General features: G+C 37.1%; 1 protein-coding gene across 1 annotated transcript; it reads left to right on the top strand.

Annotated features, from left to right (window-relative positions):
- The first annotated feature begins 2,747 nt into the window (after positions 1-2,747).
- On the top strand, positions 2,748-14,821 carry SRP54 (signal recognition particle 54). The gene is made up of 15 exons (XM_031064236.1): positions 2,748-2,865; positions 4,300-4,391; positions 4,967-5,051; positions 5,982-6,086; positions 7,763-7,829; positions 7,916-7,973; positions 8,658-8,808; positions 9,702-9,850; positions 11,160-11,260; positions 11,367-11,453; positions 11,868-11,941; positions 12,148-12,256; positions 13,028-13,198; positions 13,659-13,754; positions 14,358-14,821. The coding sequence occupies exons 1-15, from the start codon at positions 2,788-2,790 to the stop codon at positions 14,447-14,449; spliced, it is 1,515 nt and encodes a 504-aa protein (XP_030920096.1). The 5' UTR covers positions 2,748-2,787; the 3' UTR covers positions 14,450-14,821.
- Positions 14,822-15,025: the final 204 nt, after the last annotated feature.

The following is a 15,025-nucleotide window of genomic DNA, read 5'->3' as shown; positions in this document are numbered from 1 at the left end:
TGTCCCTGGAATGCCCATTCGTGGCTGAAGCACAGAGCTCTTGGGACTGCAGCCGACCATGGCCTGGGAGCTCAGTGTGGCGGTGCTAGGCTGCTGCTGGTGGAGGGAATCAGACTGTGCAGAGCTCATGGCCTTGCTCAGCCCGAGCCCTGCTCAGCCCTGCTCTGTGTGTCTGCGGGGTGCTGCCTTGCTCAGCCCCGCTCTGTGTGTCTGCGGGGTGCTGCCTTGCTCAGCCCTGCTCTGTGTGTCTGCAGGGTGCTGCATTCAGGGTGAACTGCCCAGAACCGCAGCTGCCCAGCACACACACCTTCTGCACTGCAGTACTGCTAATGCCTGTCTGGCTATCTGCCAGCCTGAGCTGGCTACCTGCTAAAACATCTTGTGTGCCTTTTTGTCTGGAGTATGTCTCTCAACTTGGATGGACTGTCACAAGTTCTATTAATTTCTGTACTTGGCAGCCCTTAGATATTCTGATGACTTCCGATTTTTTAATGTACTAGCAAGAGCACTTTATATAAAAATGCTTAAACTCATCTCGTTGGCAAAGTATTTGAATTATTCCTGTTGTAAGGCTGTCGGAAGAAGCTTTTGGAATTCTGCAGAGGAAACATTCATTTATTAGAATGTAATTAACCTCCTGTATTTGGAGATCTGTAGAACTCTGGAAACCAATTTTAAATATTGAGTATTCACATGACTGTATGTTGGTCATCCTATCAAATTTCTTAGCTAATATATCCAAGTTTTATAGTTAAGTTCTGTCACTGGTGGCTGTTTTAGCAGCTCAAAGCTTACTGAGGTGCAGCACTGTTTTTAAAGGTTTGGAGGCTTTGTTTTTTCTTACACATTGTGATTATCACAAAAAATGATCTGGAAAAACGTTTTGAACATCTGTTTTGCTGAGACTGTTTGGTAGAACCTATTGATGATTTAAATGCTTTTTTTAGAATTATTCTGCAATAATGTGACTTTTATGACTAATAAGGAAGCCTTGGAGTTTTACCACTTCAGAGAACACGTAGAAGTCCCCTTCCAGCAATGTAAGAAGATGGATGTCAATTTCTATTAGTGTACTGTAGAGTACACCAATAGAACAGTAGAGTATTTGCAAATACTCTACTGGCAGAGTTCCTTAAGAAACACAGACTTATTTTTTAAATTAATATTGAGATGGCATTGTAATGGATATCATTACTTGTATGTTCAATGTACATTATATCTAAAAAGTGTAAATATATTTATTTGTGTCATTTGCCATACCCAACTCCTGTACTTAGACGGGATTTATTTATCCTACATCTTCTGAAGCTCCTGGAGACTTTGTTCTGCATTGTGACCTTAGTATCAGGGGAGGGTGGGTTAGACTGGCAGGTGGTTTTGGGGTTTTATTGCTGGTTTAACCTACCAAGTTGATAACAAGTAAATTTTTTAGTAACTTTCAATTAGACCAAGCAATCTGGAAGTTGGCTTACATGGGAACCTTGTTTTAGCTCTTTTGGAATATATATTTTATTATTTATAAATAATAAAACATTTTAACACATTTTAAACCGTGCTGTTTGGGGTTTGTGCAGCTGATAAATCTCAGTGTGTGTATATAGTGAGCTGCTTTGTTAGCCACATTGATGTTCTACTATTAAGTCAGAATGTAGCTGGTGGTACATTCTTCATTTCAATAAATGGACTGGCCTTTCATCTCTGTTTTCTTCTCACTTGACGCAGGGGGAAGTCCCAAAAGTCTTTGAAACTCTCATCTGTTTTGATTACAGAGGCTCCCACTACTGAGAATTTGGATTTCAGTTCTGAAAGGAGGAGCTCAAATATGAGATTCCAGTTTGGGCTATCAGCTAGGAAGTAGTTTCAGCTGAGTACAGGAAAGCAACACTGAAAGTGGAAGATAAACATGAAGTATTTGAAGTGCTCCATTTCAGCATTAGCTGTGGTGTTGCAAATTTTTGCTCTTCAGACAGGTTTTGATTTGCCCTTAATCAGAATTTTAGATTGCTGATTCTACCATGTGTTCTCCTGAATATCTTGCCACATAATATAGGGGGTGAAGTAGTTTAGCATGTTGGCTAGAGTGTGTACCCTTCAGAAATTCACTTTTTATGATTTTCTAAGTGTAAATTTTGGTATGGTTTAGGCTTATATGTGAGATTTGTGTTTCTAGTGAGCAAAAATAGTCTTTTTCCAGTACAGCCATTAAAAACTATAGTATGAATTTTGCTTAAAAAATGCAAGTATGTTTGTAGGGCTGCTGAAATGGGAAATTCAGCTTGATTAATGAAAGCTGGATAAAATGCAACTGATAAATAATGTTGAATTTTGCTAGCAAAATACTTTACTTCTGGTCATACTGTCCTTGCAAGAGGCAGTGTTTCTAGGCTGTTCTGCTTGATTTTATTCTGTTATGTAGCATATTGCTGATAAGAGGATAAAAAGCAGCTGGCATTCTTTCTGGAAGCCTCTCTGGACTGTTCTGTTTGGTTTTTTCCATGGTGAATTCAATGCACATTTATTCTATGCAGTGAAATCCTTCCTAGTAGAAGTGTGGTATCTCTGTTTTTAAGTAGGCCATGAGGATTGCCTAAAATTAACTTCAGGCCAATATTTCCTAAAAAAAACTTTAAAAAGTAAAACTTGTGCACTTTCTGGAATGCAAATCAGGATTCTTACCCAAAAGTTACTTGAATGATTAATTTGTGAAAGTATAGCTTCAACTGGTTTAAAATGTTATTTTAAAATTTTTGTTCCAGATCCTTCTGAGTCGTACTTGAAGCCGCCAAAATGGTTCTGGCAGATCTTGGAAGAAAAATAACTTCAGCATTGCGCTCACTGAGCAATGCCACAATCATCAATGAAGAGGTATGTAATGTGCAAATGTCATGGCACTAGCACTGGAAGAGTTCTGAGAAAAAGTTCTCACAGGCTGATGAGAAGCTTGAAGTGGGCTACCTAGACTTTTTTTTTTTCCTTCAAGTAAAATTTCTACTAAAGGTTTTAACCCCCTAACAGTACTGCCAGAAATGAAAACTAGATTTATATCTGGGTCATCACCTCAGACGTAGTGGGTCCCATGGTCAAAGGGTCCTTGAGCCTGGTGCTGTAAATAGGGAGATTAATGTCCTGTGGCGGCAGTGTGTGCCTAAGTGTGGATGGAAGGTAGGTGCCTGCTCTGATTTATGTGTGTGTGGGCACAGGCAGACTATGCAGATGTGTATTAGGCTGCTAGAAGCTGAAATGTGGAAGAACAAATGTAAGCTTTGCTGTCTAAATTGTGAGCAATGTGTTGCATTTGCTGCCTTTATGTTCAAACCATGAACATAAAGGCAGCAAATGCTGCCTTATGTTCAAACTGGAATTTTGTTTGGCTTAGTATGGCCTGTATTTTCTCTAAGTAAGAGTTTGAAAATAGAACCCAGTGTGTTCTGTCATAGGTGTTGAATGCAAGATGGAAAACTAAGTAATGTGATGGTTTCAAAGTGTCTCTGAGTACATAGATTGTGTACATAGAAACTCTTTTCAGTACATACAAATTCTTTTCAGGTGGAAAGATGTGTGGCTTAAAGTAACTAAAAAATAGGGTCATTGAGAGCTGTAGGGTTAGAACTTATGCATAATGAAAATGTTTTAATTTATCTTCTACCAGGAGACAAAAAAACCTAAATTGAATCAAATACAGCCCAATTATTTTTTTTCAGCAATGGAAACTTTTATCCTGCAAGACCTCAAGATGTGAAAATGAGGCCATTTATGCAGGTGTTACTTTCAGAAAAATCTTTGTGTTCAAGACTTTGAAAACTTAGAGTAGACAGGTTTCTCCCTGAAGCATCTGCTTGTCTAAAAGGCATGCAGTCAGAGCAGCAGTCCAGTTTCTGAAAATGCAGGTAGGAGGGTGTCTATCTTTAGTTGAGGAATACTGTTACAGAAATGGTGTTGTGATCTGAGGAGTTTTTTGGTGTACTTTCTAAGGAGTACCCAGAGGGGAGTTCAGGAAGTCTTGCTGTCATATGAGCTGTTGGCCATAATGCAGTAGGAAGTGTTTTGTGTTGGTGTTCTGTAGTGTGCAGCTGTTACAATTGAGAACCCTTCCCTCTCAGATTTAAATTGTTTTTACGTAGGAACAAATGCACAGACATTTTTTGTGACAGTTGATTTCATGATATGACTACATGCATTTAATTTGTGAAAGCCATATCATAAATAGACTTCCACATTCTTATTTTAACCTAATAGTGTACTAGTTAATCTCTGTGTATTGTAAAACATTTTTTCTGATTTTTCTTTTATACTCCAAAGGTTTTAAATGCTATGTTAAAAGAAGTATGTACAGCATTACTGGAAGCTGATGTTAATATCAAACTTGTGAAGCAACTTAGAGAAAATGTCAAGTAAGTGAAATAATCAAAATGCATTTAACTTTTGATATTTGTAAAAGTTGTAGTTTGAAGTTACAAAAGAACAACTAATTTATAACTTAATATGTTGGGGTTTTTTTTAGAAACACAGTTTATTTTTAACAGGAAAACAGCTGTTTGAACTAAATGTTTAGCCAGTTCCATCAAAAGAGTCTTTGGTCAAATTTAGCCATTTATTGCTGTTACAGGCTTGTTTCAAAAATCTTTTGCTGTCATCAGTCATCTGATAAACAAGCTCTTCATTACTTCCTAGACACATAATCTTCACATGTTCTGTGCTGGCTATAAATAAATCTGTGTATGTGACTAGCACGGTTACTTTGCCTATTTTCAGATTAATTTAAGTAAATGCAAGTCTGAAAGATGCATTTTAGAAACCTGTTTTTGTCCTCTGCATAAGAATGTCTCCAATGCATGTCACTTCTTAAGTACATCCTATCTGAAAACTCAGAACAAATCAGGGTGCTGTTGCAGTTCCTAAAACTTTATTACTAGGTTCAAGTGATGCTTTGAGTTATGCTAGTGTTCCATGCTTTTCTCAAACTCAGGTCTGCAATTGATCTTGAAGAAATGGCATCTGGCCTTAACAAAAGAAAAATGATCCAGCATGCAGTCTTTAAAGAGCTTGTTAAGGTAGGACTTCAGAATTCTGTATTGCATCACTCTCCTTGTACAGTCTGGGCTTGGAAGTAGTGCAGTAGCAAGGCAAGCTTTTAGGTGGTTGTGTAGTACCTGCAGTCAGGTTTTCTGATGTGAAAGCACAACTGCAATACTGCAAACAGCAGTGTTCTCATTGAAACTGCATCCTGGGCATTTCTCAAACTAACTTCAGTTTAAGCTTTCAGTTCAATTGTTCTTATTCTTCAACTGAAATGTAAAGACAAGAGTAAAGTACTGCTAGCTTCTAGACTGCATCTGCTTGTCCCAGAACACAGCTTTTCTACCCTAATGTTCCAACTACTGATAAGCCTTTGGAAAAGTGATAAGTAACAACCAGCAGCTCAATGCAACATTTCTCATTAATCTGCCTGCTTGGTCAAATAGGACTTGAGTATCTGTATTCTGCCCTCTTTCATTATGTAGTGTAGTCATTTGTTCTTCTGTAGTCTGTACCCAGAGATATCGTGACTCTCAGGAGTGTATTTACCTTCTACTCATTTCACAAGTGAGGCAGCAACCCTACAAAGCCTTCTGTGCTGTAGGATTCTCACTGGAAGAAGCCCGTGCTAAGCAGTGACAAGAGAGGTGGAGGTCACCTTTCTGTGTTGGTTGTTATCTTTGTGCCATATATACAGGCCATCCTGACTGTGCTTGGTATTACAAAGAAATTAACACTGTTGTTGTTGCAGAATTATTATGCAGAACATTATATACTATAGATATCTTGTAAGGGCTGTTGTTCACTGTAAATCAGCAAAAATCTAAGCCAAATTAAGATGAGACTGTGCAAAAACTGTTTTTCTCCTTTGGATATGAAACAAGGCACCTAGCATTAGTGTGACACCAACTGTTCCATGCTTTTGAAATTTGGTTCTGCTGTCTATGTTACTCCCTGTTCTTTAGCTTGTAGATCCTGGAGTCAAGGCATGGACACCTACCAAAGGAAAACAGAACATTATAATGTTTGTTGGTTTGCAAGGAAGTGGTAAAACAACAACTTGTTCAAAGGTAAGTGCAGTGGATCTCTTTGCATGGGTTTTGGTTTGTTTGTTGGGGTTTGGTTTTTTGTTGGTTTTTTTGGGGTTTTTTTTTTTTTTTTTTTTTTTTTTGTTTGGGGAAGCTGGTGGTCATTGGGCTCCTTAGGTAGGTTTGGCTTGTGATCTGTGCTGGTTTTGTTAGTAGGAAAGTTCTAACTCACTACCATGTAGAGATACATTTGCAGAGGGGTTTCTGAGATGAAATGAATGTTGAAAGTAATATTTTTTGGGGCAATATATGACTTGTAGGACTTCCTTCAAAAATTTTTAAACTGAACTTTTGATGAAACAATACCCTATAAGAGAGTCTTTATTTGTCCTTATACTTAGTTAAACCACAACATTGTAGTTCACCTTCTAGGTTTAAGACTAAATATTAAGAATGGGTGTTCATGCCATTACTTATTTAGAAAAACAGTGGAATTTGGCCTTTGTATTAGATACAAAGTATCAGTTAAGTGTAAGTTGGTGATATGAAACCTCTTCCAGCTGCCGACTAATTCAGGAAATTTGTGGTTTTATTTTTTTAAGGCTAAAAAAAGAACGGTCTGAATCGATGTATGTTCACATCTGCAACAAGGCCTTCCCTGTTTTTTAGTGTGAGGTCAAACAGCACACCATTCCTTGTGGGATTGTCCGCTTCCTGTGACAGGAAGTTGTAATCTCTGCTTTCCATTTTTCCATTTTCCACCAACCTCCTGGACTGTGCTTCACTGTGTTGCTTCTCCAGTAGATGTCAGGGTAGTTAAAGTCCCCCACAAGAACCAGGGCCTGTGACTTTGAGGCTGCTTCTAGCTGCCCACAGAAAGCCTCATCCACTTGCTCCTTCTGATCAGGTGGCCTGTAACAAACACCCACAACAGCATCACCCTCACTAATCTGCCCTTTTATCTTAAACTATAAACTCTTGACTCACTCATCATTCACCCCAGGACAGAGCTGGATACATTCCAAGTTGTGAGGAGGAATTATCCTGTGGAAAAAAGACACATCTTTGTTGTTTTTTGTCATCTCCTTTTGAGATGCACACATAGTGAAATATTCAGCATAGTCTTCTGAAATCAGAGCAGGCTTTCTTAGTGCTTTTGTAGGTGAACCTTGTTTTGAATGTTTGTATTTGGTTAGTGTTTTGTGAATATACGTAGTACCTGTGAAGCTGACTGTTGTAGGAGTTTTAAGGATTCTGTCCCCTGCTTTAAAGCATGTCCTTTCAATGGAAATATCTTTGTTCCTCTGAAAGTACAAAAACACAGAGCTGTACAAGTTGTAGCCATTATGGTACTTGATATTGAAGTATTGCTTTGGGTAGTTTGTACATGCTAGTCCAATCTGCAGTATTGACACTAAGAAGAATTCAGGAGCTAGTAAAATGGGAACTTAAATTATTTGTAGTCATTCCTAGAGATTGCCATTTCAAGAAATTGAAATCAGAAGCAGAGTCAAGTAGGTATTTTCATCTTGCCATTAATAATTATTTATAACATGCTTTTCTAAATAATGGCTATGCTAATCATGAACAGTCTTACTCTGTGGCCTCACTTATAGAAGGGCTGGCTTGAGTTTGTGTCCTGTGTGTGACTTCAGGCTGTTAGAAGTGTCATGTCAATGGGACTTTGGTGTAACTACTTGTTTTGGGTTTCATTTCAGTTAGCATACTTCTATCAGAGGAAAGGCTGGAAGACATGTCTAATATGTGCAGACACATACAGAGCAGGTAACACAGACTTTAATGATGTAGTTCTCTATCTATAATATTTGAAGATTTCCTTAAGTAGGTCCTTGACTATACCTGTCTTACAGGTGCTTTTGACCAGTTAAAGCAGAATGCCACAAAAGCAAGAATTCCCTTTTATGGGAGGTAAGCATCTTTCAGAAACACTTTGGAGAACAATTCAACTCCAGTTATGTGTTGTTCTGTTCTGAACATTTGCACTAAACCCCATCTAGCATGGCCTAATTGCTTTCATTTTAATAATATATTCTGGGTAATGCTTGCTCTGATCAGATGATTATTCTGTCCAGTTCAGTGTATTGCCTGGAGTAACAGGTAGGATAGTGTACAAAGAGATCAGGTGTCCAGGAATAATTCCCTATGGTGCTTACTCAATGTGTAGCAGCTCACAGACTTTTACCAGACATGGCCAGATTTTTGAGAAGTATCTCACAGATCAAAGGATATAATTTTTGGATGCTTAATTTTTATTATCAAATAGAGACAGAGGTGAACCTGAAATGTCTTTTTGTAAAGCAGTAAATAACTTTCCCCTAAGATTCACTGAAGGCGAACTGTCTAGATGCTCAGCAAAATCCTATTTGAGAGGATTTGAGAACTTAGTGCAGCTTCCAGCAGGTGAGATGGACTTCAGGCTTTGTGCTTCAGTTCACTGAGCAGTAAGGGTAAATGGCTTAGGAAGACATATTTGTAACCAATTTTTGCTTTACCTAAGAGGAGTTCCCTCTTGAAATCCAGATAGACTTATAGTTAACAAGTGTATAGTCAAATTATGAAATTCTGAATCTCTTTGTTTCTCTTTTTGATCAGTTATACAGAAATGGATCCTGTAATAATTGCCTCAGAAGGTGTTGAGAAATTTAAGAATGAAAACTTTGAAATCATCATTGTTGACACAAGTGGACGTCACAAACAAGAAGACTCTTTGTTTGAAGAAATGTTACAAGTTGCTAATGCCATAGTGAGTAGTTTTGAGAAATAGAGTAACTTGGCATTTGGTGACAGTTGATTAATCTTTATCCTAATGTTCTGTGTGCATTTTGCTTTAACTCCTAGATGATATTAGAAATTACAAACAGATATGAATAAGCAAAGGCTAAACGACCAGTGCTTGTTAGTTTTGTTATGGTTTTAATTCTTCTATTCTTCTGTTCAAGGATGCTTGCATATGATCAGACTGCCATTCCCGCTTTAACTTTTCCTTTTCAGGATCTTTGCATTGAAAAACTAGATGAAAGAAGCAGTCTGGTCTGGTTTCCTTTAACTATCAATACTAAACTTTCTGTGATTGTCACAAATAATTGCACTGAGACAGAGAAGATGATTCGATAACTTTCAAGAGTTTTGATATGTAAATGAAGCTGTTGTTTCTATGGGTTTAAAAAGTCTGGCTATTTGTTTGATTCTGTGGTCTTGCATGACAATATGACACTTCCCACACAATTCCTGGTAATGGCTAAATTATTTTTGGAGGAATGGATGTCTTAAATATATGAATGTAAAACCAAATGGAAGATGTTAGCTATTAAGTGCTTGTAGATACTAATTATCTTATTCGCTCAAGATACTGGCTAAAATCACTTGCATCATAACTAATAAGCACAAGCATATTAAATTGTAATATTTTGTGTTGTGGATAAATCATACAGTCATTCAGCATCAGAATTTTTTAAATGGTCCTTAGATAATACTGTTCATAAAAACAGTGGTCCTGTTTTAAACTCTAGCATACAGCTTTTATATACTGTTATTGCAGTAAGTTCTGCTACTGAACCTATATAATAATAATAATAACGCATTAACATTGTTTAGTAAAGCAGGAAATGATCATTTTGTGTATCTCATTTCTCCTAGCAACCAGATAACATTGTTTATGTGATGGATGCTTCCATTGGCCAAGCTTGTGAAGCTCAAGCTAAAGCTTTCAAAGACAAAGTAGATGTAGCTTCTGTTATTGTCACTAAGCTGGATGGACATGCCAAAGGAGGTGGAGCCCTTAGTGCGTAAGTACTAATGGGGTATAACAGTGTCCAGCATCTGGCTGTGCACAGCCAGCTGTGAAATGAGTTAGTATCTCACAGAAACCTGTCCTGGAGAGTGTCACTGTCACCCTGCACAGAATCTAAGTCAGTCCCAGTCACACTTAGATTCTTACCCTTCGTCTGGTGGGTAGGATCACCTGTTGATGATACTTACCATCAGCATTCAGTGACAGGATGTATTTTCAGTACAGTAGTTTGTATTGTCACAGGTCAGACTTTTGTCTTCTGAAATCAGCATCAAGCAATATTCATTGCCTATTGTGTACTAGGCATTTTTCCAGAAAGATAAATTTGGGCTCAATAGATATGACTTAAATGAATTTGAGTTTTGCACTTTAAGATTTTTTCCAAAAGGGGAAAAGCTGTACCTCATCATATGTGACCTTGAAACTATAATGCAAATCAAACTTCTGGATTGGCAGTGTCCAGAAACTTGATGAAAAGTTGTCTGTGGTCCTACTTACCCAAATTCCATTCTTGTTGGACCTTCCATGTCCTGTATCTTGGCAGAGTTTTGACCAGAAAATGCTACATTTTATCTTCAGCCTTATATGATTGTTTCAACTGTCTTTCAGTGATACAGCTTGTCTGGAGCTGAGATGTTTTGTCAAAACAGTCAAAATAACTGACCCTGACTTGCTAATTCCCTGTCTGTCTTTGACCTGAAGTGTTAGAGTTCCTAAATTGCCATATGTATTTTGCTTTATCTATAGCATGATGTTGGAAGACTAAAGCTTTTGGTATTTTCATTTTGCTTTTGTTCGAGTTGTCGTATGCTTGTGTGCTTTGTGTGCTGTGTTTGCTCTGTACTGTCTGTGGACTGGAAACTAAATTTTATCTAAAAGATAATGCCAGTGTGGTGGAAAGATTCTGAGTTTTCTTATGTCTGCGCTTTTTCCTGTGTTGAAAATGAGATTGATCTTTTGTATGAGGTACCTTGAAGAAATTGTAATCAGTGCTTGTCATCTGACAGTATTATCACTAGTATCAGTGTATGTATCAGTAATAGCCCAGTATTATGATAAAGTGGAGATGATTTTTTTTTTCCTTTCCTCTCAAAGTTTGTATTTTATAAAGTACTAATTAGAGAAAAATCTTTTTAACTACTCTGAGCTAAGCATCCACGTGCTGGGTGTTTTTTCATTAATAGTTTGAGGAGTAAGGCAGATCCTTCAGACAGAATGCATAGTGTTGATGATGCCTAGCTGATTATAGTATAAAAGATAGATGGTGTTTGAGAGGCCATTTCATGAAATATATTTTATTGCAGAGTTGCTGCCACAAAGAGTCCTATTATTTTTATTGGAACTGGCGAGCACATAGATGACTTTGAACCCTTTAAAACACAGCCTTTCATCAGCAAGCTGCTTGGTACGTCCAATGTACAACTGTGCTTAAAAGACACTTAGAAGTGGATAATGGAAAGTCAAAGTGTATTTTTTTAAATGCTAATTTCAGATCTGTTTTCTTTATTCAGGTATGGGTGATATTGAAGGATTGATAGATAAAGTAAATGAGTTAAAGTTGGATGATAATGAAGCACTCATAGAAAAGCTAAAACATGGTAAGTTATTCCCAAGGACTGAATAGCAGATGCATTATGGTGACCTGACCATGGCAGGTGCTCTGTGACAGAGACCACTGAGTTCATTTGTGCTGTGTGTAGACACAAACAACTTGTTCATGTTCAGTGAAGAATGGTTTTCTTTCTCCAGTAAATGTGGCAGCCAAGTAAATTCAATTGTGTTTTTTCAAACGATAAGTCTGTCAGACTACAACTGCAGAAAAAGTAGCTTAATGGTTCAGCATGTGCCATCTGAAACTGTTTAGCCATATGAAGAGTGAAGAGGTTTATTTATCTACTTATCTATGTAGTGTAGTCTTTACCTTATAAATACAAAGAATAATTTAAAAAGGAGGGTAAGAGCAAAATGCTGGTGTGACTTCTGCTAACTTTTCTTTTGTTGTTGTGCTTCAGGTCAATTTACATTAAGAGATATGTATGAACAATTCCAAAACATCATGAAAATGGGACCATTCAGTCAGATCTTGGTTAGTTATCCCCAAAATAATTTTATTTTAAAACTCTTAATTGAAATTTGTTATAATCCGTGTTCTGTTTTTAAAAAGGTGAAGTTATTTGCCTACTGCAGTATGCAACTACTGAATTAACAGTTGCTGTCTGTATTTCTTTCTGCTTAATTAAAGTTAGCTTTGCCTATTCTGACCCAGCTTTTGTTTTCCTTTCTTGCAACAAGGGCATGATCCCTGGTTTTGGAACTGACTTCATGAGTAAAGGCAATGAACAGGAATCAATGGCAAGGCTAAAGAAACTCATGACTATAATGGACAGTATGAATGATCAAGGTAATATAAATTTCACCCTCTGTTTTTTTTCTTGATTGTTGAACAAACTTATTTAGCGAGATCTTTCTGGAAACAAAAATTCATATTGCAGCATGTACAGTGACAGAAAATGACAAATATTTAATATTCTTGGGAATTGCAAGGAGTACATGTGTCTCCAAATTTCTTAAATCTAAATATCTGGAGATACTTTGTGTGTTGCTGCTCTGTCTTGTGTAGCGTAGGTGGAATTTCAAATAATTTCCATTCTATTGGAAATCAATGTACTTTTATTCATTGTATTGTAACTGTTCATAAATTATTAATGCTATACTTGCAAATTAATAAGGTATGTTAATCTTTAATCTGGCATTGCTGTCTTTTTCCTACTCACCGTCAAATTTACTTGGTGACATAGCCTGGTCTCTGGAATTCAAAGTGTTGTTTTTAGTCCACCTAAAATTCCTTTAGTAGTATGCTCTTACCCTTGTACTAAACCCATTAATATGGCTTAAGACCAGGAATCCCAAGAGCACAATTTCTTCACACAGCTTTTTTCTATCACAGTGAATAACATATGAAGATAAGAGCTTCTTAGTAGTACTGTCTAGAATATTATGCCTCAGTGATTTATGTAAAATTTTGCATTGTCACTTTTAAAACAAAGTTTTTATTCTCTGTCTCAAAATTAAGTTCTCAACAATGAAAACAGGTTTGCTGTTTGTTACCAATTGTAACAGTTTTTAATGTCAGTGACTTAATGGATTTTTCTATTCCACACTGTAATTGCAGAACTTGACAGTACAGATGGTGCCAAAGTTTTCAGTAAGCAGCCAGGAAGAATCCAAAGAGTAGCAAGAGGCTCTGGTGTTTCTACCCGAGATGTTCAGGAGCTTTTGACCCAATACACTAAGTTTGCACAGATGGTGAAAAAGATGGGAGGCATCAAAGGGCTTTTCAAAGGTAAAAAAAACCTCCAAACCAATACGAAAAACCCCACTCTAAAATTTATTAACTAAGGGGGGAGGTCACTTGATGTGTGTACACAGAGGAAATGAGAAAATACTGATTAGGGAGAAAGTGAGTTGTAGCTTGCTCATTTTCACAATGTTTGAAATTTCTTTTATGTCACTGGTAAGAGCTGCACTGTTCTTCATGACAGCAGTGTGTAACTTAGCAAGGAAAGCTACTGTATTTCTATCAATGCAGATTTGATTACCACTACAGTACTAACACTTCAGTCTGGTTTGTGGAGTGCAGGGAGTGTTGATCCTAAATGGAATTTTAGTGGCTGATGTAGTAACTTCTAATAATGGGCTCATGGATATGAATCTAGAATTAGGAGGTAACATTTGGATTTATTTTATTTCTAGCACCATTTGTTAATCCACTTTCTTATAAGTGCTCTTTTCTTTTTATTTAGGTGGTGATATGTCCAAGAACGTAAACCCATCTCAGCTGGCCAAACTGAATCAGCAGATGGCAAAGATGATGGATCCAAGAGTTCTTCATCATATGGGTATGTGCTGACTTTTTATAGCTTCAAGAGCAGACTGTCAGTTATAGTGGAGCATTTGAGGAAGGGGATGGGAGACTATCTGCATTATATATCAGTATTAAGTATTTCTAGGGTTTTCTAACAATGATCAGAAAGTTGAGTCCAAATACTTTGCACTTAGCAGTGCTTAATGTAGTCTTTCATTTGGATTCAGATCTCAAAATGAGTATTTGGAATGGTGAAGGATGTCTGTGGTAAAACAAATCTTCCTAGACTTCCCTTCTCTTCTCAGATTTGCTCAAATGATTAAATTTGACAAGAGCAACTTTAAATAAGGACTCCCATAACTGAACCTTACTGACTGATAATAGTCATTCCATCAAGTTTTTTCTTCTGTCTAGTTCTTAATGCACGAGTCATCTTAAACCCTGGTGTTTTGCAGACCTTTCTGTAACTGCTCACTCCATTCTTTATTTTCAATAGCTGTTTCAACCTGGTTTGACAGTTTGGGCTTCTGCCTTTGTATATTACTGGAAGAGTGTGTGTACAGGAATGATGCCTCAAGCAAGAGAGCCGTGCTTCAGAGTTCATTAACACATTCATGTTCTCACTTATTTTCTGCAGGTGGCATGGCCGGTTTGCAGTCAATGATGAGACAATTTCAACAAGGTGCTGCTGGGAATATGAAAGGCATGATGGGATTCAATAATATGTAAAGAAGCCTTAATACAAATGGACTTGGTTGACTCCTCGTTGCAACTTCAGTGAATGAATTAGCTTTCTTCCTTTTTACAGTGATGAGAGAGTGGTCTTTTGAAATCTTACCCAGGCTTCTCAGTTTCTACATCTAATTTCTGAAAACTATTTTTGCTTAAATTAGTTCCTCTCCACTAACAACTGATGGCACAAAGAGCAATTCAATTTAATAAAACAAAATCATGATGTAAAATTTTAATATTTAGAGACACTTTTTAATCGTTTACATCAAATGGCAGCCATTATATTTGTAAACAACCCTGATCTTTGGTTATAGTAACATAAAATGTCACAAATATACTGTAAAATAAAATTTAAGTGGTTATAAACAAGGGAATGGCCTGTGTCTTCAGTTCCTTTTAACTGTCCTTTCAGTGTGTAATGAGATTGTTTGCTTAGTTTGATTTTTTCTAAAGACTGTTGTAACTAATGTTTGGCATAGATTGTATAAGAATAGCTCAGTACCTAAAAATGTGCTGTTGATGCTCATCTGTGGAGCATTTTTAGAATGTGGATGTGCTGTGCTCAGGTTTGTA

Source organism: Geospiza fortis, unplaced genomic scaffold (assembly GCF_000277835.1).
Source record: "Geospiza fortis unplaced genomic scaffold, GeoFor_1.0 scaffold54, whole genome shotgun sequence".
Lineage (NCBI taxonomy): Eukaryota > Metazoa > Chordata > Aves > Passeriformes > Thraupidae > Geospiza > Geospiza fortis.
This window is presented reverse-complemented; position numbering and strand designations above follow the sequence as displayed.